The sequence below is a fragment of the Cryptomeria japonica genome, chromosome 4 (genome assembly GCF_030272615.1).
Source record: "Cryptomeria japonica chromosome 4, Sugi_1.0, whole genome shotgun sequence".
In the NCBI taxonomy this organism is placed as follows: domain Eukaryota; kingdom Viridiplantae; phylum Streptophyta; class Pinopsida; order Cupressales; family Cupressaceae; genus Cryptomeria; species Cryptomeria japonica.
In genome coordinates this window covers 518,769,836-518,790,884 of record NC_081408.1, presented here as the reverse complement: position 1 = coordinate 518,790,884, position 21,049 = coordinate 518,769,836, and the positions used below count along the sequence as shown (strand labels likewise).

The following is a 21,049-nucleotide window of genomic DNA, read 5'->3' as shown; positions in this document are numbered from 1 at the left end:
CAATTTTTACATATTTTTTGTACAAACAAATCTAACCCAAAATCTTTTTTGGCTAGATCCACAAACCAAACTAAGATTGTACTAGAACTTTTAACTTAGCCTTGACTTCATAGTGGAGGACCTTGGCAAGATTCCATAGATCAAAAAATGTGTAGGGTATGCTAAAAAAATGTGTAAATACACACAATAATAAATGGATCCTCAGCCTAATGAAAAAATTCACAAACAAAAACAGAGTTAACCATCCTAAAATAATACGCTTTGCAACCAAGTTTTATCACGTTGCAATTCGTGTTTCAAAGAAAAGTTATTTTGGGATGCATGTTTGTTAGTAAGGAGTGGTCTACATCATCACATGCAAAGACCAATGTAATAGTTTAAGGGTTGATTGGATATTTGACGAACACAATTTCTAGCAACAAACCAAAACGATTGTAGAGATAAATTTTCATTATATTTATGTTCGTACTCCCATTTCATTTGTTTATTTTTATTCACTTATTTAATATTTTACAATGTTACAAGTCAGAGAGCCTTTAATTGTTCTCTACAGGTTGATGGGGAGAAGCTTACAATGAGCTACATTTATGAGGGCATGGTTAGGGCGAAAGAGGCCATTAGATCCATTTATGTTGGGATTCTCGATAAGTATCGTCCAATATGAGAGATCATTGATTAATGATAGCACCCACAACTTCACAAACCCTTACATGCAATTATCTATTTCTTCAAAAGCTAACATTCCAATTTCGCCCAAATTTGAAGGCCGATGAGGTGGTCATGAGTGAGCTCTACAAATCGTCGAATGGATCCCCTTATTTTTAAAAAAAATACTTAAGATGACTTTTGATTGGTCTTCAGATCTTGGCAAATGTTTACAGGCCCTCAAATATATGAAAAGGTTTGCCAGGAGCAATGAGAATTGTTTTGAGATTATCAAGAAAAAATAAAGTAATCACAAAGTTAAATAGAACACTCGTTATTTGTCCAGAAACTGTGGGGACATAAAGCAAGGAATATTTTAAGATGGACTAAGTTAAATAGAACACTTGTTATTTGTCCAGAAACTGTGGGGACATAAAGCAAGGAATATTTTAAGATGGACTAAGTTAAATAGAACACTTGTTATTTGTCCAGAAACTGTGGGGACATAAAGCAAGGAATATTTTAAGATGGACTCAGAATATGAGAACTGAAAGATATTGCTCAGAAAAATATCAATTGCATTCCACACAGCAAGCCAGGATGCCAAAAACTGTTTATAAAAGCTTTATCCTTGTGGAAATTCTATCTACCAAAGATGATTAAGAGGTTCAGTAGCTTTATGTATGTCCTTAGTCACGACTGAGCAAAGCTGTAGCCCCAATTTGGAAATAAAAAGGTGGTTCAACCAACCCAAAGGATACAGCAAACTGTTTATACTTCATCGGTAGCCCGTGGAAGTCTCACTTATCAGTCCACTCTGTAGTAATCTCCCTTGTAACTCAAGAATAGGTAGAATCTGCAAGTATAATGCCCAATAAGAATCAACATGATTGCAGATAAGTACGATACACAACACTCGGGACGGTATCATATAGTAAACATAAAACCAAATTCAAGCTTTGATGAAGCTAATAAATTGACTTGGAGAAAGCACCAATTTTTGACCCAAATTATTTGTAATACAAATTAGTGACAACCTAGTCCATCTGAGAGAAGTATTTGCAATGGAACAACTCTCCAACAAGCAATTGTTTTCAAAGAAATATAAAGCTGACACAATGAAGCTATAGAACTAGGAAACTTGAATGTATCTTTTGTCCTCTTGGAAACGTGATTTAACCTGTAATAAGCACTACCACACCCTATAATCAAAATTCCCCCCTTCACCATAGCCAGCTTTGGCTATCCAAAGGAACATTACCACAGTAGGTCTTCCTCCAACCAATGTCATGTACTGGAAATCTGGAAAATATTACGTGCATATTTTAGTGTACCACCAGGCAAAGAAATTTGAAAGTGGGCTGTCCCTTTCATTGCAGATGCTACGATGGTCAAATTTTGTTGGGCTTCTACACTATAAGAATATGCCAGCACTTGGTTAGCCAACTTTCAAATCGGGTGGCAAATGCTAAGGATAGATTCCCTAATTCTTTTTATGGATAAATGAGATGAAAAAAGTTATATAATAATAATATCTGTTAAGTTCATTGTCATCTCTAATGTCTGTTAAGCTCAAAATATCCGTCCAGAGCTAAAGCATCTTTTGGGTCCTTGATCAACCATTTGGCCACTGCTTGCATCATGCCAGGATAAGCAAATCTCGGTATCACAACAGTAGGAATTGAGATTAAGGAGGCAGGGTATTTAGATGCAGGTATAGGACAAACAATCAAGTTGTACCAAAATTAGCATTTAAAAGTTGAATTAAACACAACTGATGGATTATTTGCATCATATCACAACTTCACAAACACCAAATAAACAATCAACAAGATAAATGATACATTACAAAAATACGGTATTTGGTAAAGAACCTACTTCAAAAGATAATTTGCAGACATACTGCATAGAATACAATCCTTATTAGGGTAACTGATAAGTTGAATCCTCTGGAATTACATCAGAGCATTTGGGAAGCTGAAATCTCCAATGTTCATATTCTTCAAAGAAGTGTAATTAACATCTTGTAAACATGATCTGTTTTTCTGAAATGCTTACATGGATGTCCAAAATGATAGCTTCCAAAGCTCCATCATATGTTAGTTACTCTGTACAACTCCTAGATTGATTATTTGCACTCAAGCTAAAAATTTTGGAATCAAACTGCTCAATCTTTCAAGTAAAAAGGAGACAAAAACACGAGCTCTAATGCTTGCCAGGATCTTTTATTGCATTCAAATTGTTGAATCCTTCGTATCTGCATTGTGAACAGGTCCTGCAATCCAAGCGTCCTTTCTTTTACTCTGAATATAATTTACATATTCTGAAATAATATGATGAAATTTTGGGGCAGATTTGGAAGAAGTATTAAGCCCTGCCCTTTGTAAAGAATAAGCAACATGTTTCTGGGCCTTCTGGAAGTGAACTGTGCACAGAGAAGGTACAGCTGCTTTCAGCACTGGTTTTCCACATGTAACTGGTTTATTCTGTCTGCTGCAAATCCAATCAAACAATCTAAGGTTGTTAAGATACACCAACGCATTTCTTTATCTAATTACACCTTTAAGGATAACAAAAAACAGTTATACAAGCCCAAGGATGAAGCACATGGTATCTATAAAACTGAATTCATTCACATTTCTTTATATGAGGAAGGACCCTTTTCTCACAATTCAATCATTTAAAGCTACAGGTTCATGCCAAGTTATCAGAACGATCCCATGATTATCAAATAACTGTATCAATATCTAACAAATGATTTATGCCATTCACAAACACTTCTCCTCCATTACCCAAGTTATACAAAGATTTAAGGCTTAACTGCCCAATTACCCAAGGTCCTAAAAACTTAAGGCATATAAATACAAGAAATTTGACAATTACCTTTCCAACTAAACTATAAAATGTAATTACAAGACTAATAAATGATGCACACATTTCTGTATAGTTCTGTCTCTTTGCATTAGATCCCTTTGACCCTTAAATGTCCATACTATTAGAAGCAGATATCTTTAAAATGAGATATCTTTTCTCAGCAGGGGTTCTGACATCTTGAAAATATCACAACTTTTTTCAAAACGACTTTGACCAAAAATATCACAAAATTATTGGCAATATATCATTGGTAATATCAAAATAAATTAGTTTTTTTTATATATAAGCATCAGACCTGCAGTTTTTTATCACTCTATGGAGTCTACACTAAAACTTTTATAAACAGGTTAGATACCTTAACTGATGTAAGTAGCTGTTAATAATTCCAGCTGCAATTATTGAATAGCAGTTAGATCTGTTGCCATGGGACAATGACAATTATTGTTGTTATTAAAAAATTGAACATAGTCATCTACAGTTGTGAAGATGCTCGGTGTAATGTTCCCTGACGGTACGGTGAACTGGCAAAGACTGTTGAATTGGTAGAGGACGGTTGCACAGTGGATAGACCGTACGGTGGTAGGAAGAGGGGGCCGTATAGGGTGAAGACCGTACGGTGGAGTGAGGGTCCGTGCGGTGGGCGAAACAGGCCGTACGGTGGTGTGTGGCAGGTTGTACGGTGGAGCCAAGCAAGCCGTATGGTGGGAAGAAGGCAGGCCGTAGGGTGAAGGGGTGTGCTGTGGTATGGGGATGGAGTGACCGTACGGTGAAGGGGTCGTACGGTGGTGTGGGGATGCAATGACCGTACGGGGAGAAGTCGTACAGTGTTGTGCAGAGGGAGTAGCCGTACTGTGGACCTAGAGGGAGGGGTCTAACCTGTGGTATGGTGGTTCAATGGACTACCTTCGGTGGTTCAAGGGTTGATCTTATGCGTGCATATCAAGTATTGACCTCCAAATGATAAGAATCCTTAATTAAGCATGTATACCAGAAATGAAGCTATTTGATTCAACAATGATGAGTTTCCAGAAGGTCCAGAACAAGTACACAAAGCAGAGTAGGGTGAGGGTTGAATCCCACTGAAACTGCAAATACCAAGTAGGGAGGGTCTTTCACCTCCGAAATGGCGAGTAACAGAACTCCAACTGGAATTCACACAAACAAGAGAAAATACCAAATCGCATACATACCTATGACAAAGACTAACTCGGCCATATATATGGGCTCCGGGAAACTTCCCGAAGGGTTACAAATGGGCCGACGCATCCAACTAAGACTTACCTAATCTAGTTAAATAAAAGGGCCCGAAATATTTATTATTAAGTTTGGGGCCTTACAATAAAGTAATTAAATTTATTATTTAATTATATCGGGGACATTACAAATCCTTGCCACCTAGAAATTGCTTGCCCTCAAGCAATCCATCATCAAACGGTTTGCCCACTGCAGAGGTCCAGGGTCCCAAACCGAGCGCGAACACCAATATTCGTATCTGAAATCTCCATGCCGCAACATGACCATGTGCACGTACATCGAAGTAAGCGAGAAGAGTAAATATCCCTCCAGCTTCAGCCGCTCCACTCTGATATAATTGCTGCCATGCCTAGAATTGCCAAGATCCCTTTGAAGCCAATCATCAAACACATCGATGCTCGAATCCCAAGCTATCATGTCATCTTGCCAATTAGTCATTTTCCCATGATGGTCTGGAATCTTGAAACTCATCTGCAATAGGTTCTTCTCATGTAGATGTCACTCCTCCTGAAAAGTAATGCTCATGTCTGTCGCATGTTTTTCATACCACTGTGGTGTTCCAGAATCCCTGTCACTCACTATGTTCTGTGGAATACTGTGCAGACAGAATACCTCACGGAAGAACCACTTGGCCACTTGAGTTGCCTGGTATCCGATGGAGATGGAAAATAAATGGGCATACTTGGTCAAACGATCTGAGATGCAATCCTTTCTTTGCACTAGGGGAATTCCGGAAATGAAATCCATCGAGATGCTATCCCATTTCTGGTCAGGGATTGGCAATGGTTGCAGCAGTCCAGCGGGTAAGGTGTGCTCAGATTTGTTTTGCTGATAGGTGGAGCATTCCCGCACGTACTGTAAAACGTCGTTCTCAAGTCCCTTCCAGGAAAAACTCTCCCAATCCTGTCTGTAGGTTTTCAAGTATCCCAGGTGTCCGGCCAAGGGAGAATCGTGCATTTCCTTCAGAATCGTCTCCTTTATCTTAGACTCGGGCACCAGATAGATTTTGTCCTTGTAGTAAATGATGTCGTCAGCCACCTTGTATCTGTCATCCTGCACTTGACCATCCATCAGCTCGCACGCGAATGTATTCTTGGAGTATTCAACCAACAGATGTTCCTTCCAATCAGCCGAAATCTGGGATAGAGAACATATGGCAAGCCTTCTAGCGAGGATCTGACAAAGCTCTTGATGACTTCTTAACTCCTTTAACGCATCTATCAATCCTTCATTCGATGTCATGATTCTCTCGACAAGCTAGCGGAATCACTAGCTCTGATACCACTGTAATGTTCCCTGATGGTACGATGAACTAGCAAAGACTGTTGAATTGGTAGAGGACGGTTGCACAGTGGATAGACCATACGGTGGTAGGAAGAGGGGGCCGTACAGGGTGAAGACCGTACGGTGGAGTGAGGGTCCGTGCAGTGGGCGAAACAGGACGTACGGTGGTGTGTGGTGGGTCGTACGGTGGAGCCAAGCAAGCCGTACAGTGGGAAGAAGGCAGGCCGTACGGTGAAGGGGTGTGCTGTGGTATGGGGATGGAGTGACTGTACAGCGAAGGGGTCGTACGGTGGTGTGGGGATGCAATGACCGTACGGGGAGAAGTCGTACGGTGTTGTGCAGAGGGAGTAGCCGTACTGTGGACCTAGAGGGAGGGGTCTAACCTGTGGTACGGTGGTTCAATGGACTACCTTCGGTGGTTCAAGGGTTGATCTTCTATGCGCATATCAAGTATTGACCTCCAAATGATAAGAATCCTTAATTAAGCATGTATACCAGAAATGAAGCTATTTGATTCAACAATGATGAGTTTCCAGAAGGTCCAGAACAAGTACACAAAGCAGAGTAGGGTGAGGGTTGAATCCCACTGAAACTGCGAATACCAAGTAGGGAGGGTCTTTCACCTCTGAAATGGCGAGTAACAGAACTCCAACTGGAATTCACACAAACAAGAGAAAATACCAAATCGCATACATACCTATGACAAAGACTAACTCGGCCATATATATGGGCTCCGGGAAACTTCCCGAAGGGTTACAAATGGGCCGACGCATCCAACTAAGACTTACCTAATCTAATTAAATAAAAGGGCCCGAAATATTTATTATTAAGTTTGGGGCCTTACAATAAAGTAATTAAATTTATTATTTAATTATATCGGGGACATTACAAGCTGTTAATAATTCCAGCTGCCATTATTGAATAGTAGTTAGATCTGTTGCCATGGGACAATGGCAATTATTTTGTTATTAAAAAATGGAACATAGTAATCTACAGTTGTGAAGAGGCTCGGTATAATTGGGTTTGAAAACCTTACAGGGAACATGACTGTCATTATTGCGGTTGGTGATTATCATTGTTGTCTTTGATAACTTCAAACACTACTGTCATTATTTATGATTCATGAGCATAGTCATTACTAGACAAAACTGCCGAATGATGCTATCCTTTGACTTGTCATTATCATTGCATCACATATGTTAGAGCTTTTGTTGACTTGCTGTCATTTCTACTTACCATTAGATATTGTTGTTGTTATTTCATTTGTAGAATAGTTGTATTATTGAGGTAATTTGATTGGGAATTTTCATTGTTATAGATTAGCTGTTAATAATGTTGTACCAGTTGAGATTGTTGTCGTCGTTAATGTTTTTTTGACATTACTATCCTTTTGTGATTAGCAATCTTCTTATGATTAAGATTGCTAATTAGTAATTAGTATCATTCTGTCATTATTGTGGCCTGTACATTCTTGATCCATATGGTGTTCAATAGCATCCCTATTAGTACTACAATCAATTAATATGAGCATCAATACTGCTGTCAACATTATAGGAAATATTGCTGATCAAAATGATTAATATGCAATGTTCTTAAGACCAGACATTACTGTTCTGAAATGCCAGGCATGATTGTTGGCACTGCTGCAAACTTAAGAGGTATTTGAAGGAGAGGTTAAGAAGACTGCTATTGTCAACTCCAGTTACCATTTTGTGTATTAAGTTGTCCTCTTCGACATGATACTTAAGGAGAATGGTAGAGTTAACAAGTCATATATATCTTAGCTGCATTTTATTGCTTTCAGGGTTCATTTTTCATTCTGGCAGAGTTATTTATTAAAATTTAATGTTTTGGATTAAGGCAAAAACAGGTTTTGAAGGGGCCCTGAAACCCTTTACATAGAAGATTCTAAAAGGCTTGGAATCAAAGCATTAGAAAATCCAAAACAAAACATTTCATTAAAATTTAATGCTGTTAAAGACATTTACAGTACAATTATTTGTGATCAGTGATCTCCAAATAAATGAGAAAAATCTATATTTCAAAATTCAGTGTACACTATTGTTTACTTTCACTTTTCTTTCTATGTAATTAAGATGGACCTACAGGTTCAGGTCCGATCCAGCTCAAATACAGATCTGGATTCGGTTCGGCAGGGGATTTGGGCAGGGTTCTACAAATGCTCTGTAGGTTTGTCCAGGATGAACCTGAGCAAACCCATCCCAAATTTCACCTCCGTCCACTCCTGCCACAATGAATCTATCGCTTTTTTGTGATTTTGTTTGCTTTTCTAAATTGGCATTTAATTCATCATTCATCCTTGCTAACCTGCATATTTTTGGCCTAAACCATGACTATTTTTTCTCCTCAACATTTCAGATCACAGTACATGATCCATGATTATCTTCTCTTGCTTTTCATATTGATGATGGATCATGTAGTGCGATCTGAAACATCGATGAGAAAAAATGCTCAAACAGTTTAAGCCAGAAATCTGCAAGCTATCATTATGGATTGTGGAATTTTCATGTATTTAATTCATCCTTGCTGTTTCTAGGTGTATTTGCAACTTACAGAATGAAATGTCTTATTTGCAGCTAATAGAAAACATAGGTATTCCTCACGAGGATTGACACACTGTTTTATTAAATGCAACGAACAAGTGTCTAAACCAATTGGTTCACTTTTGCTAGCATACATCACCCTGTGACAACATAAGAGCCTTGGATCATGGTATGGTCATCTATCAAACCATAATGAGAAGGGTTTTTTTAATCAGATATTGTAGTTGGAAATGGCCTGGTAGATATGCATGCAAAATATAAAAGCATACACAAGGCAAATGAACTGTTTGACAAAATAGCTCAAAATATGTGGTAATTAATAGGTATCATAGAATACAATGATTGCAATAGATAAAATGATGTTCTTGATGAAGCTTCAGGATTTTTTAAGAAATGCAACAGTTGCAATCACACTCAAAAAACATGGTTTTTTTGCTTTATGAAAAATTATGAAAATGGCATGCACCATGATGGTCAATGTTTCTTTGAAAGCTGTCGTTTGGGCTTGGTGGCAAGGGTTCTACCCCTCAACCCCACCCTATACTACAACATGGATTGCTATAGGGGCACTACCCCCATAACCCATAAGGGGAAATGCCATTGCTCCTCGACCTTGCTGGGGGCAGCAGACCCCCACCACACTCATTTGATACATTTTCTTTCACCCATAGCTGCTTCTTTCCTCTTTTCCCTTCACAAATGCTTGATTTCACGGTCACTTTTCTGCATGACTCTGCATCACACACACCCATAAACTGGCGGAAAAAGCAGCTTTGATACCCACTGAAATGAGCCAATCTAGAAATTTGCTTTCTACATAAAAGGAATGGAAATTTACCATGAACCACAGGAACCCATCCCCAGCCATGGATGGGAGGGGACGTCCCCTTGCAGAACTACCACAGCCAATGGGATGTCCCAAGGATGGCTAGGCATTCCCCGACCGTCCTAGGGACGCATAGAGGTCTTTAGTGCTGGGACAGCCCAAAAAGTGAAAAACAAATTCTTATGTTTGTCTCAATCCCACAGCCCAAAGCCAAACCAAATTCCCCATTTTTACTCACAATCTCCTTTCAATAGCTAGGTTGAAGAGGAGGAAGAGAGTGAGTGAAGGAGTGTGTCATGTCCCCATTTCTCTAGTGGCTATATTGATGTTTGAATTTGCCTGACATCCATCCCCACAGGCAAGTTCACAGTGTAAGGGGATGATTGTTTAGCCAAAGGGGTCATTTGTTTAGACATATTTTGCTTTGGTGAACTTATAATAATATAACTTTATAATTTTATGTTATAAAGTTACTTTTTCTAAATATAGAAAAAGGTTAATAAAAGTAGCTTATAAGTTGCTAATTAATTCAATAAGTAACTTTATTTAAAAAGTTACATGACCCTCTTCCCTAGGCAATTTAATAACTTAAAAGGTGGTCAAATTTCATGTTGAAGCCACCCTTGAGGTTGAGCGCTCAAATGGAGGGAGAATAAGATTCTTTAGCATCTTTGGAGATGCCTTGTGGAGGTTCGATGAGTTTATGAAGCCATTTTTTGAGAAGAGGCGATTCATTCTTTGGCTTGAGTTTTATGATTTTTATGCATCCTTTGGATTGTGGAGGTCTGCAGCAGCACGAATTAGCCTGAGCAGCCTTTGGAGGATGTGACTCCTTCAGATTTAGGTGGTGTGGACGGAATCCCACACTCCTCTCTTCACTATGGCAGTACCATTAGAGGTTAATTTGGACTTTGGGGTTCGATTTCCTCCAAGATTTCATTCTTCGCAGCATAGTCAGGTCTGTAATATAAGATCTGAGCAGTTAACAGGGAATATCCAGTGAGTTCTCATACCAAATTTGCAGATCCAGCTTTCTAAGGCCAGCCGTACCATTCTTCTTGCCTGGGAAGCACAAGAAAATAATTTCAGGGCTTTCGGAACTTGAATTTTGCTCAGAACTCATTGTTGGGGACCAGCAACAGCATTCCAACCAACTCCTTGGTAATTATTTCAACAGTGAGAGCAAATCGATTATTTATGTGGGAAATCGCTTTGGAAGTGAGGGTTTTTACCTAGCAAAGTTCAAAAGATTGCTTGGTAGTACAAGATCTTCTCCCAAATTGTTTCAGTAATTCTTTGTTAGCATATTTAAGCTGTTTGGAACCCTAATTGCCTTGAGAGGGACCCTTCATCAGCCATTCTTTGATTTCAGTGCAATATGGAGGCCCCATCGGTTGAGCTTGGACCCTTGGTAGGCCAATTCTGGCTTCTAATGTCTCCATATTTGATTTAGATAAATGCTGTCATTAAATCAGATATCTAATTCTTCTTTCAGTGTTAATTCTTTTCTATATTGCAATTTTATTTCATGTTGGCTCTATTATTCAAGCAAGAAAATTTCAAAAAAAAAAGTATAAAACGTCAAAATTGTCAAAAAAACCCCACACAATTCACGCTGTCAAAGATTCAAAATTCAAACAAAACAATCAGATTTGTGCTCAGTCCTAAACGGCATCTTTCAGAGTGAAAGAGTTTGATTGAAGTGCAACAAGTGCAAGTGGAGTGAGAAGGAGCAAGAAGAAGAAGGATTCTACACCAAGATGGAAGGATTTTTCTAGCACGAGGTAGGATTTTATGACTGCTTTTGAGGTAGGATTTTATGACTGCTTTTTAAATTTTTTTATTAGTTTCATATCCAAATTTTAATTTTATTCTTTGTTTCATAGACATGGCCGCAAGTGTATATTCAATGATTCATTGTTCAATGTTTATTGTTTGTTTTTCATATTGTCAATTTGTACTAAGATTTGGCATTGAAATTAATTTTTTATTTTGTCAAACTAGGCTGAAACTATTGTGTATTCTCTGCTTCTGCGCTCTGTGCCTGAAGTAAGAAAAACAAAAGTGAAATCCTTGACTGACAAAGATTAGTTTGAATTTTAGTTCTAGAATTATAAATTTATATTGTTTATTGCAGTGTCACAATGAGTTCTCATGGCATGAGTGAGGATGAGGTTGAGGTTCACAATAAAAGTACTAAATTTGATTATGCACCTGAGACTGAGGGGGATGACCATGAGGCTGAACTTGAAACCCAAACCACTAGTTCCATGGCAAGTGCAGCTGCAGTTATAAGTTGCCCCTCTACATTATTGGTAGAGTATGCTAGGTGGCCTTTTGATCATAAGTCTCCTCTGAAACAATTTGCAACAAAATTGCCAAGCAAGAGTGGGACATCTGGGGACATGAGGTTGTGGAAGTGCCAACACACGAATTTTATAGCAGCATTAATAGAGTTGATGCCCACCTTCTTCATATTCTAGGGAAAGGTGTGGAAGCATGTGAGTTTTTGGGAAGATTGGCAAACGTGAAGTATAGAACTGAGTTATACAAGCTATGGGGTGTCACTGATGACATTTAGCTACACCTATGTCTACTTCTTTGTCTCAAGGCTGCAAGCTCATCAGAGACAACCACACGTTTCTACTGATACTTTGCAGAGGAGAGTAGCAGAGATGCCAAGTTGTTCTTCAAGGACCCATGTAGGAGAGGCTAGGGGGAAACGCAAATTGACAAGTGATGCTGGTAACCCCACAACTGATTTATTCAATGTGCAATTGAAGGATGATATATATGATGCCACTGACAAATTTTTCTTTGCCAATGGCATTCCATTTCATGCGGCTCAATCTCCTTATTATAAGGAGATGATGGTGATGGTAGCAAGAGGAGGACCATCATATGTGCCACTAGGGAAGACAAAATCGAGGACCACGATCTCGGATAAGAACTATTCCAAGATAAATGTGTTAATGGAGACAATGAAGGAATGTTAGGTGAAAAGTGAAACTAGTATAGTCATGGATGGGTGGACAGACATTTGGCATCATCCAATCATCAATATCATGATTACATGTACAAAGGGTCCATATTTTCTTAGGCAGTTGATTGTTTAGGGCATTGCCAAAATGCTGATTTTCAGTTTCAGATTCTCAAGGATGCTATTGAGGAGGTTGGGCCACAAAATGTAGTCCAAGTAATGACAGATGCAGCCTATGTGTGCAAAGCTGCAGGGAAATTAGTTGAGGCAGCTTATAGACATATTTGGGGATTCCTTGTTGCATGCAACCATGAATAATGCACTCAAGGACATGGGAAAGATCGAGTGGATCAAAGCAGTGGTCAATGATGCTACAGATGTGCAGATGTTTATCTGCAACCACCACACTTCATATGCACTCTTTAGGAGCTTCTCTAAGGAGTTCTTGAAACCTATTGAGACTAGATAAGTATCCTATTTCATTCTCTTGGAGAGAATGCTTGTATTGCAAGAAGCATTGCAGCTAATGGTTATGATAGTAGAATGAAATTGGTGGCCCAATTCTAGACAAAGCAGGGGAGGGCAGTGAAGGATGCAATGAAGAGTGATGCCTTTTGGGGTGATGCAAAATATATAGTCTCCATTACTCCAGTTTTCTAGGTCATTAGATATCGGGATTTCGATGCACCTAACCTTGGAGAGGTGTATGAGTGCATTGATTCCATGCTTGACCAAATAAGGGTTGTCATGTGAGAGGACTTCTTGTGATGTTTTCACACATCGCCCCATTACAAATGGGGATCCCCTCTTTTTTGCTGAATAAACCAAGTCTTTTACAGTCTATGTTGTCTCTCGACCCTAAGGAATGAGTTGTATGGTCTTGTCGGTCTAGATTTTGATCTTTGAAAGTAATGAAATGACTATGCAGGGAATGGATTCTTAAGGAATATACAGCCTAGACAGGATGCAGTCTTAATATTGTCATTAAGTCAAGAATTGGGGTTTTAATGTATCGAGAAATGCATTGTGCTTATTGCTTTATCCTTCGAACTTTGCATTTTGCTAACTATGAACTTGATTGATACTTGTACTTCACAATGTTTCCTTGTCTTTTTCAGGTACATTGCAGGGAGCAGGACTTTGGATGCTAGAGGACATCATTGAGTGGATGATATCATCATCCAAGGAAGAGATTGCAATGATAAAGCCAAAGAATACACGTGTAGAGGAATGGAATGATGGATATTTGGCTAAGTGTCAGGATAACCTTGAGAATTGATATGAAGAAATGAAAGAGAAACAGCCAAATTTTGGCTGTCTACAAATGTTTTGGAGAAATTTGACCAATTTTGGCTGTCTGCAAATGTTTTGGAGAAATTTGACTAAGTCTCCAAGCTGATATTGTCTATTTTAGGGTTTGTACCCTTCAGACTTAGAAATGAGGTCAATAACTTAGGGTTTTGAAAAAGTTGAACAAAGCATTGAAATGAGAACCCTTGAGAAAAGCTACCAATGAAATTTGAGTGAATTCTAAGGACTTACTATTTTTTGCAAGTCTCTATTTTAGTAAGTTTCACTATGGCCCGGATTGGTCTAATTTTTCATTTAACAAACTTACTATTTTTAGTAGTGTCTATTTTTAGTAAATGTCACTATGTCCCGGTTTGCCCTAATTTGATGTTTGGAAGAACTTACTATTTTTAGTAAGTCTATTTTTGGAAAGCCTATATATAGCAGTTGGCAAGACATTGACAGCAGAGCATTCCCGAATATCTAGTTCTAAATCCGGAAAAGTTGAAAAGCAAGCAGACGATCAAAATTTTGGTTGTTTGCAATTCTTTCCCGAAATGGCAAAGGCACGAAAAGTCTATTCTTGGGCATGAAGAAATTCATCCTTCACTAAAAATTCCTCCACTACCTCAAAATTGTTCTCAAGGACTAGAGGAGAGTGCATTTCCTTGGTCAAGGAGGATTTTCCTTCCTTGCCAAAATTCCTGCACTACCTCAAAATTGCGCTCAAGGACAAGAGGAGAGCACATTTCGTTAGTCAAGGAGGATTTTCCTTCCTAGCAAAAATTCCTCCACTACCTCAAAATTGTGCTCAAGGACAAGAGGAGAGTGCATTTCCTTGGTCAAGGAGGATTTTTCCTCCCTATCAAAACTCCTCCTCCACCTCAAATTTGCGCCCAAGATAGGGAAGGGAGCACATTTCATTGGCAGTGAAGGATTTTTCAAAAATGCCAAAATTCCTCCTTCCATGCCAAAATGCACCCAGTATGCAAAATTCCAGGAAAGTAAAAAACTAAGTGTTGAGAATTCCTCTCCTCCAGACTCCAAACTGTACAAAGTTCTTGAAAGATGTAAAAAGTGGTTGAATGTTAGAAACTTCCTCCTTCAGGACAAAGTATGCATGAGCATTCACAAGAACGGGAAATGGCAGAACTTCGCAAGAAAAGGAATTTTTCCTTCTCCAAGGTTGATATGCACTCAGGAATTCTTTGGAAATGGAAAAGATCATGAAATTTTTTCCAAGGAAAAGATATCCTTCAATTCCTCCCAAATGCGCCCAAGCACTTTCAGGGCATAGACAGGATGAAATTTCACTAAGGAAAAATTCCTTCTTTCCCTTCCAAATGTGCCCAAGTATCCAGAGAGGCAAGAAATGATGAAATTTTACTAAGTTTGTGAGGAATCCTCTATGTCATTTCATGTGCACCCAAGCAAGAAGAATCCTCCACCATGGGGAATTGGTGCCCAAACATGGAGAATCCTTCCACCTATCTCAAATGTGTCCATAGAAGTAAAGTGATTGGAGACATAAAATTGAAGTTCCTAAGGAGATATTTTGATAAAACATGGCATTCTTGACAAGTCAGAAAATGATAAACATCAAGAATTCATCTATCCAATCCAACGACAACATCAGGATGTCAAGAGGCACAGAGGTCCAAGATGAGCAGATCCAGTTTATGACATCCAAGTTTAAGAAGAAATCCAGTCTCAAGAAGTTCATGGAGGAGGAATTCCAGTTCCAAAGAATGCCAGTTGAAAGACCTCAAGATTCAAACAAGTACAGACGAGAAGAGTTTACAACTATCTTGAATTTCCTTTGGAAGTCCAAGATCCTAGTCAAGAAAGAACAAGGAGGAAGAATTCTAGTTCCAGATGTTCGAGGAAGGCATTCAAAGTTCCTGAGATCAAATTCAAGTATGAATGATTTAAAGAATGACAGAATCGTCGACAAGGAAAGATATTCCAAGAAGGTGAATTCCCAAGCAAGTACATGGAAGGAAGAAAATGATCAAGGAAAGATATTTTTGGAAAAGTTAATCAAAGTTATAACCTTGATCACAAAATGATGCAAAATGGAATATTCCTCGTGATGAGTCACCGGGTCCACATGGCATCCAACATGTTGAGGTGGCGCCCCATCATCTTCTCCGACCAATCATGTGTTTCCAAACCATCATGATCAAATTCAATGCATTTGCCGCCAAGGAGAGGGATAGTGGGCATGCTATTTTGCGCGAGAATCTATTGAATGTTTGATGGAGTGACAGTTCATTTAATGCATGGTGGTCGCCTTACTTGGAATGATGGGTCACTTAATGCAAAGTGGGTGCGATGCCTTATTTATTACTGGACCTACTACTTGGCGCCACAAAGGGTTCATTTTTGGTCAAACCCTAATTAGGGTTTTTGCATTTTGTAATCTTGGCCCTTGATTTCAAATCAATCTTGGCCATTCATTTATGGGGGACCTCTATAAAAGGCCCTGCCTTCTCAATTGTAATTCATTAGATAGTTAGCTCATTAGAAGTAGAGAGCTCTTGCTCCTTAGAGTAGAAGTAGAGTAGAAGGAGAAGATATTGTTGTAAGACTTGGAGAAATAAAATTTGATTTCATTGAAGATATGGTAGATTCATGTTTATTTCAACTTGTTGAATGGTGTTCTTCCAATTTCTCAATTGTTAGATAAAGTACTTTGGTATTAATGGAGAATGCGATGGTGTTTGATGAACTTCCATGGCTCATACTTTTTGCATCTTATTGATTATAAGTTGCAACGTAAAGTTAGCTAGAGCCTTTTATTTGGATGCTTAATTTCAATCATTAAATGTGCATTGTTCGTTATGATGGTGTTCATTATGATATGAAAACTATTTGCATAACCCTTGGAAGATTGCACTAGTTCTTGTGGAGTTGTAGTTGATCTTGGCAAAGCAAAGCTTGGTTTATTTGGAATTCGTCCATTAGAGCACTATCCATTGACATCGTTGTCCTTAGGAGTAGATTTAGATCCTTCTAACCCTTTCCCCTTTAATTTCAATTCATTTCAGTTGTGTCCATTCAAAGAAGAAGCATCACAAGATTGCAATATCCGATGAAGAAGTTCTAGCCAGCATTGCAAAAGAAGTGAAGAACGATTCAAACATAAGTCCCTTTGTGTTACCAGCATATCACAATGACCATTGAGCTTATCCACATGTCAGGACCTGAAAGAGAAGAACCTTGGAGTCACCTGTATGATCTTTTGCAATCTTAGCATATACGGGATTTTGCTCAAGAGAGGATAAGATACCTTGGTATTTTATTCTGTGTTGGTGTGGTCATAAAATACCCATCAACAGGACCCCATATTGGCATTCTACAATGAGCACATTCAGCTAATCATTCATCAAAGATGGGAGAAGCTTAACACTCCCTTGCATGTTTGTTTATGCATTGAACCCAAAGTAGTACAAGCATAGGTGATGCAAGAACATCCAGGCAATCTTGCATCATCCAAAAATATTGTTCTTCTATTTTTTGTGAAGGTTAGGTTTATAAAAATAAATGCAAGCATCTATAGGTCCACATGTACCTTGGGAAGTGTTCAAGGGGACATAGGGGATAAAATAATTTAATATTATTATTTGTGGCCTATGTCAAATGGCAATTGTAATTTTCATGAGGGGACACATATTAGCATTAATTATCAAGCAAAATGAAGAAAGTCTCCATCTTGGCGTCCACTTGGGAAGGGGAAGAGTCAAGCTTACATGTTTTGGTGGTTGTAAAGAAGAATGGGAAAAGTCACCTCTTTAGGCACCCACTTCGAAAAATTGAAGAAAGACCATCCTAAGAGCCCTTTTGGGGAAGTTGTTGAGTCTCTTAATGGCTATGTGTTGATTTCCTTGGTGGCCATATGTTGTTTACCAAGAGGGGGCATGGGATTTCCTAGAGGCACAAGAGTACTATAAATTGGGGGCTTGGGCTAGTCATTTGATCATTCAAAGTTATGTCCTCCTTTACAGAGCCTAAGAAGCAAAACTTGTAGCTCCAACTTGCAGAGTTGTAAAGCCTAAGTGGCTAATATTTTGTAATTGATGAATTTGTATTGCATTTTGTTATGCTATGTGTGATTGTTGGATGGAGTAACCCTTCATCAGGTGTGACAGAACATGTGTTTGGGTGTGTAAGGGGCTTCATCAGTGGTCTCAGAGCCAATGTTCCTAAGCATACAGAAGCACCGAACATGAGGCAATTTGGCATTGGGATCTATGGGTGGTGTGTTTGAGTTGTTGCAAAGAAATGTTCCTAAGTGTGTAGACAAAGTGCCTAACATGAGGTAGTCTTGCACCAGGATCCATGGGTGGAGTGTGTGACTAGTGTTTCTGAGCTTGTAGGAAGAGCACCAAAAGCGAGGCAGTCTTGCACCAAGATCTGTGGTGGAGTGTGCATGAGCAAGTTGCAAGAGGAGCTACGTAGTGGACTTGTGTAGTACGAGTTTCTAAGTGTGCAAGCAGAGTGCCGAACATGAGATAGTTTGCACTAGGACTTGAGGGTGTTGGTAAGATGATTTGTGGAGTGAGAGTTCTTGTGTGTAAACAGATCGTCGAACGTGAGGCATGCACTATGACCTAAGGGTGTCGGTAAGAGGATATGTAGAGCAAGAGTTCCTAAGTGTGTAAATAGATTGCCAAACATGAGGTAGTACCAGGACCTAAGAATGTTGAGGACTTGAGAAGTTGAAGATGGAGAAAAAAGGAAGACGAAAATGACATTTGTCACTGGATGGATTTTGAGGATTCATGTGCTTATGAGAAGAGAGAGAAGATTAAGAGATAAGATGATAGAAGAGATGATAGAGATGTAGCAACAATTTAATGATATAAGAGCAAAGATTGAAAAGATCCCAAAGAAGAAAAGAGGTGTGGTTAATTTTCTTTCTAATGATGTTTTGATTACAGGAAAAAGGAAAATGTAGCAAAGTGCCTTGCATGTGGCACAAAAGAAGAGGCTGTAGTAGAGGACTTGGAAGGTCTGATATTTGATGGAGATGAAGAAGATTTTGCGATAGAGACATGTTTGTTGAAAGGCATGGAGAATGAGATCAAGGAGGTTATAGTAGAGACGAAGATGAGGATGTCATTTTGAAAGAGATGAGAAGAATCAAGAGCTTCTTGAAAGCTGAACCTGAGAAGAAGGAAGAGATTGCAGCAGAGGCAAGTCTTTGCAATGGTTTGGATATATTAACAACAGAAGAGGAAATTGAAAAAAGAGTTGCAACAACAGTAGAAGCAAAATGGCACGCATTGATTGAAGGTAAAGGTGTTGGGATTAGTGTTCACATAGGGAGTAATATTGCATCATAGGATGCATAAATAATTAAGCATAAAATAATTAAGGGGTGTTGATATATGTCATATTAATATTAAGTTGAGAAACAACTTAATATTATTATTAGTCACATGGTTTGTTAATAGGTTAGTATATTGGTTGTACGTACTTGGTTGTAGGAAGTTGAGTTGTTGAATCAACTCATATATTTAATAGAGTTGTTATAGGAGGTTTCCTATAAAATAAGAGTTTGGAATCCTATAAGTATGTAATGATTTTAAATGAAAATAGAGCAGAAGCATGTATTATTTTGTTTTTGATTGCTCTGGCTAATATGGTATTAGAGCAGGATGGCTAGCTGTTTTTCTGTCAAAAGTTTTCACAAAATTTTTTGATCTGGAGGCGGCTTCATTTATCGGATCCCTACTTTACATTTGGACTGGTATTTGTAATGGCGACTTCATTGAGATCTGTTTTTATTTGTTGCCTTGGCTTTATTGTATTTTTGTGTGTAAGGCGATAAGTGTATCTTTGTGGATTGGTGAAACATTTGTCTATGATCTAAGTGCGCGATTTTCCTTTGAAAAGTTTGCGTTTATTTTTTAGCGCTTGAAGCACCACTTGTGTTTGGCACTTCCTCATCATCATTTGGCTTTGACATTTGAAATTTGGGGATCAACTTTCTATATTGGCAGATTAGTGTTTTGGAGGCTTGATTTGTTTTTGCAAGGTGTGTACTATTATTCTGCTTAGCAATATTGTGCACTGTGGCTTTGTGTTTGTGCAAGCGATTATTTCCTGCGCTTGTAGGGCTCTATTATTGGTGCTGCATCTTGTCTTTGCCTAGACATATATAGAGGGTTCAAAGGCTCCCAATTTTGCCTGCATTTTGTTGTTCTGTTCTAGGGTTTTCCAGTTGCACACGAGAGTTTCTATTGGGATGGATCTTCTTTGACTTGGATCATTGTTTATATTTGAGATCGGGCCCATTCCATCCTCTACAATTTGTGGCTGAGTTTACTGTTGATGCATCTCATTCTGGATCCATTGATTATGCTCTATAGGGTCTGTATTAGTTTGGCAAGCTTCATTGATTATTTGATGGGCATTATTGTTGTCTTTATTGAAAGTCTACTTGAGTTTTGACCACCATGGCATTACCATCCGTGCTTGGCCCGTATCGAACCATATTGGAGCATGGACAAGGTGTGTGGGATGAAATAAGGCTCGGAAAAATGATTGCATATATCAGTTGCCAATAGACAGGAGGTGTAATGTCCCCTAATTAGTTATACTCTAAATTATCTTATGCTTTCCCAAATCTGAAATAGGTAATTAAGTTTTAAGGGAGTACCTTTGTATACTGTTTTCTTGCAACACAAAATTAGAGAACATATATGAAGTAATACTTATAAGTTGAAACATAGGCTAATGAATTAGATTGAATGATATAAATTTTTAATGTATTAATTACCATTAGCATTATATTTGTTAGATAAAATCAGATTGTAGGTTAGTTGCCATTCTTTATTATCCAATTTCTTAGTGCACTAGGGTAGGCTGGTTGGATAGGGTGTCCAAGAGACCCTCCACCCTAGGCCCAAGAGCAGATGCTACATCCCTCTTGGCTCCATGCGGCAAGTGTTAAGCATCCATCATGGAGTGGCATACCTAGTGAGGTGTCCTATCGCCGTTCCCCCTCATCACAACCACCTTCCCTCTTAAGCCCAAGAGCAGATGCTACACCCCTCTTGGGTCCATGTGGCAGGTTGTGATAAACCCTTGTTGGTTCAATTCTTCAATCTGTTGTAATTTAATATTTTTTTTGTGTTTTTTATTATTAGAGATGGTCTTTCAGAATTAGACAGAAGTTGCAGAAGGAGTTTCTTTAATTTTCAATACATATTGAAAGAATACATGAAATTAATCAGCTGAAACAAGAAATTGGGGAATTTAGAAGCATACCCGTAGGTCCTTAGCTAATTTATTGAAATTAAAAGATTCAAACCAGCAACTTAC

General features: G+C 38.6%; 1 protein-coding gene across 3 annotated transcripts in view; it reads right to left on the bottom strand.

Annotated features, from left to right (window-relative positions):
• Positions 1-1,238: 1,238 nt before the first annotated feature.
• The window catches only part of LOC131031242 (uncharacterized), an 81,926-nt gene continuing 62,115 nt past the window's right edge, over positions 1,239-21,049 (bottom strand). Inside the window, exon 2 of one of the 3 annotated variants that reach the window (XM_059219928.1) lies at positions 1,239-1,501. In XM_059219928.1, the coding sequence (XP_059075911.1) occupies positions 1,453-1,501 (49 nt within the window). In that variant the 3' untranslated portion in view covers positions 1,239-1,452. Of the gene's footprint in view, positions 1,502-2,448; positions 3,139-21,049 lie in introns of those variants that run through there. The other 2 variants (XM_059219926.1, XM_059219927.1) reach the window with 2 other exon arrangements.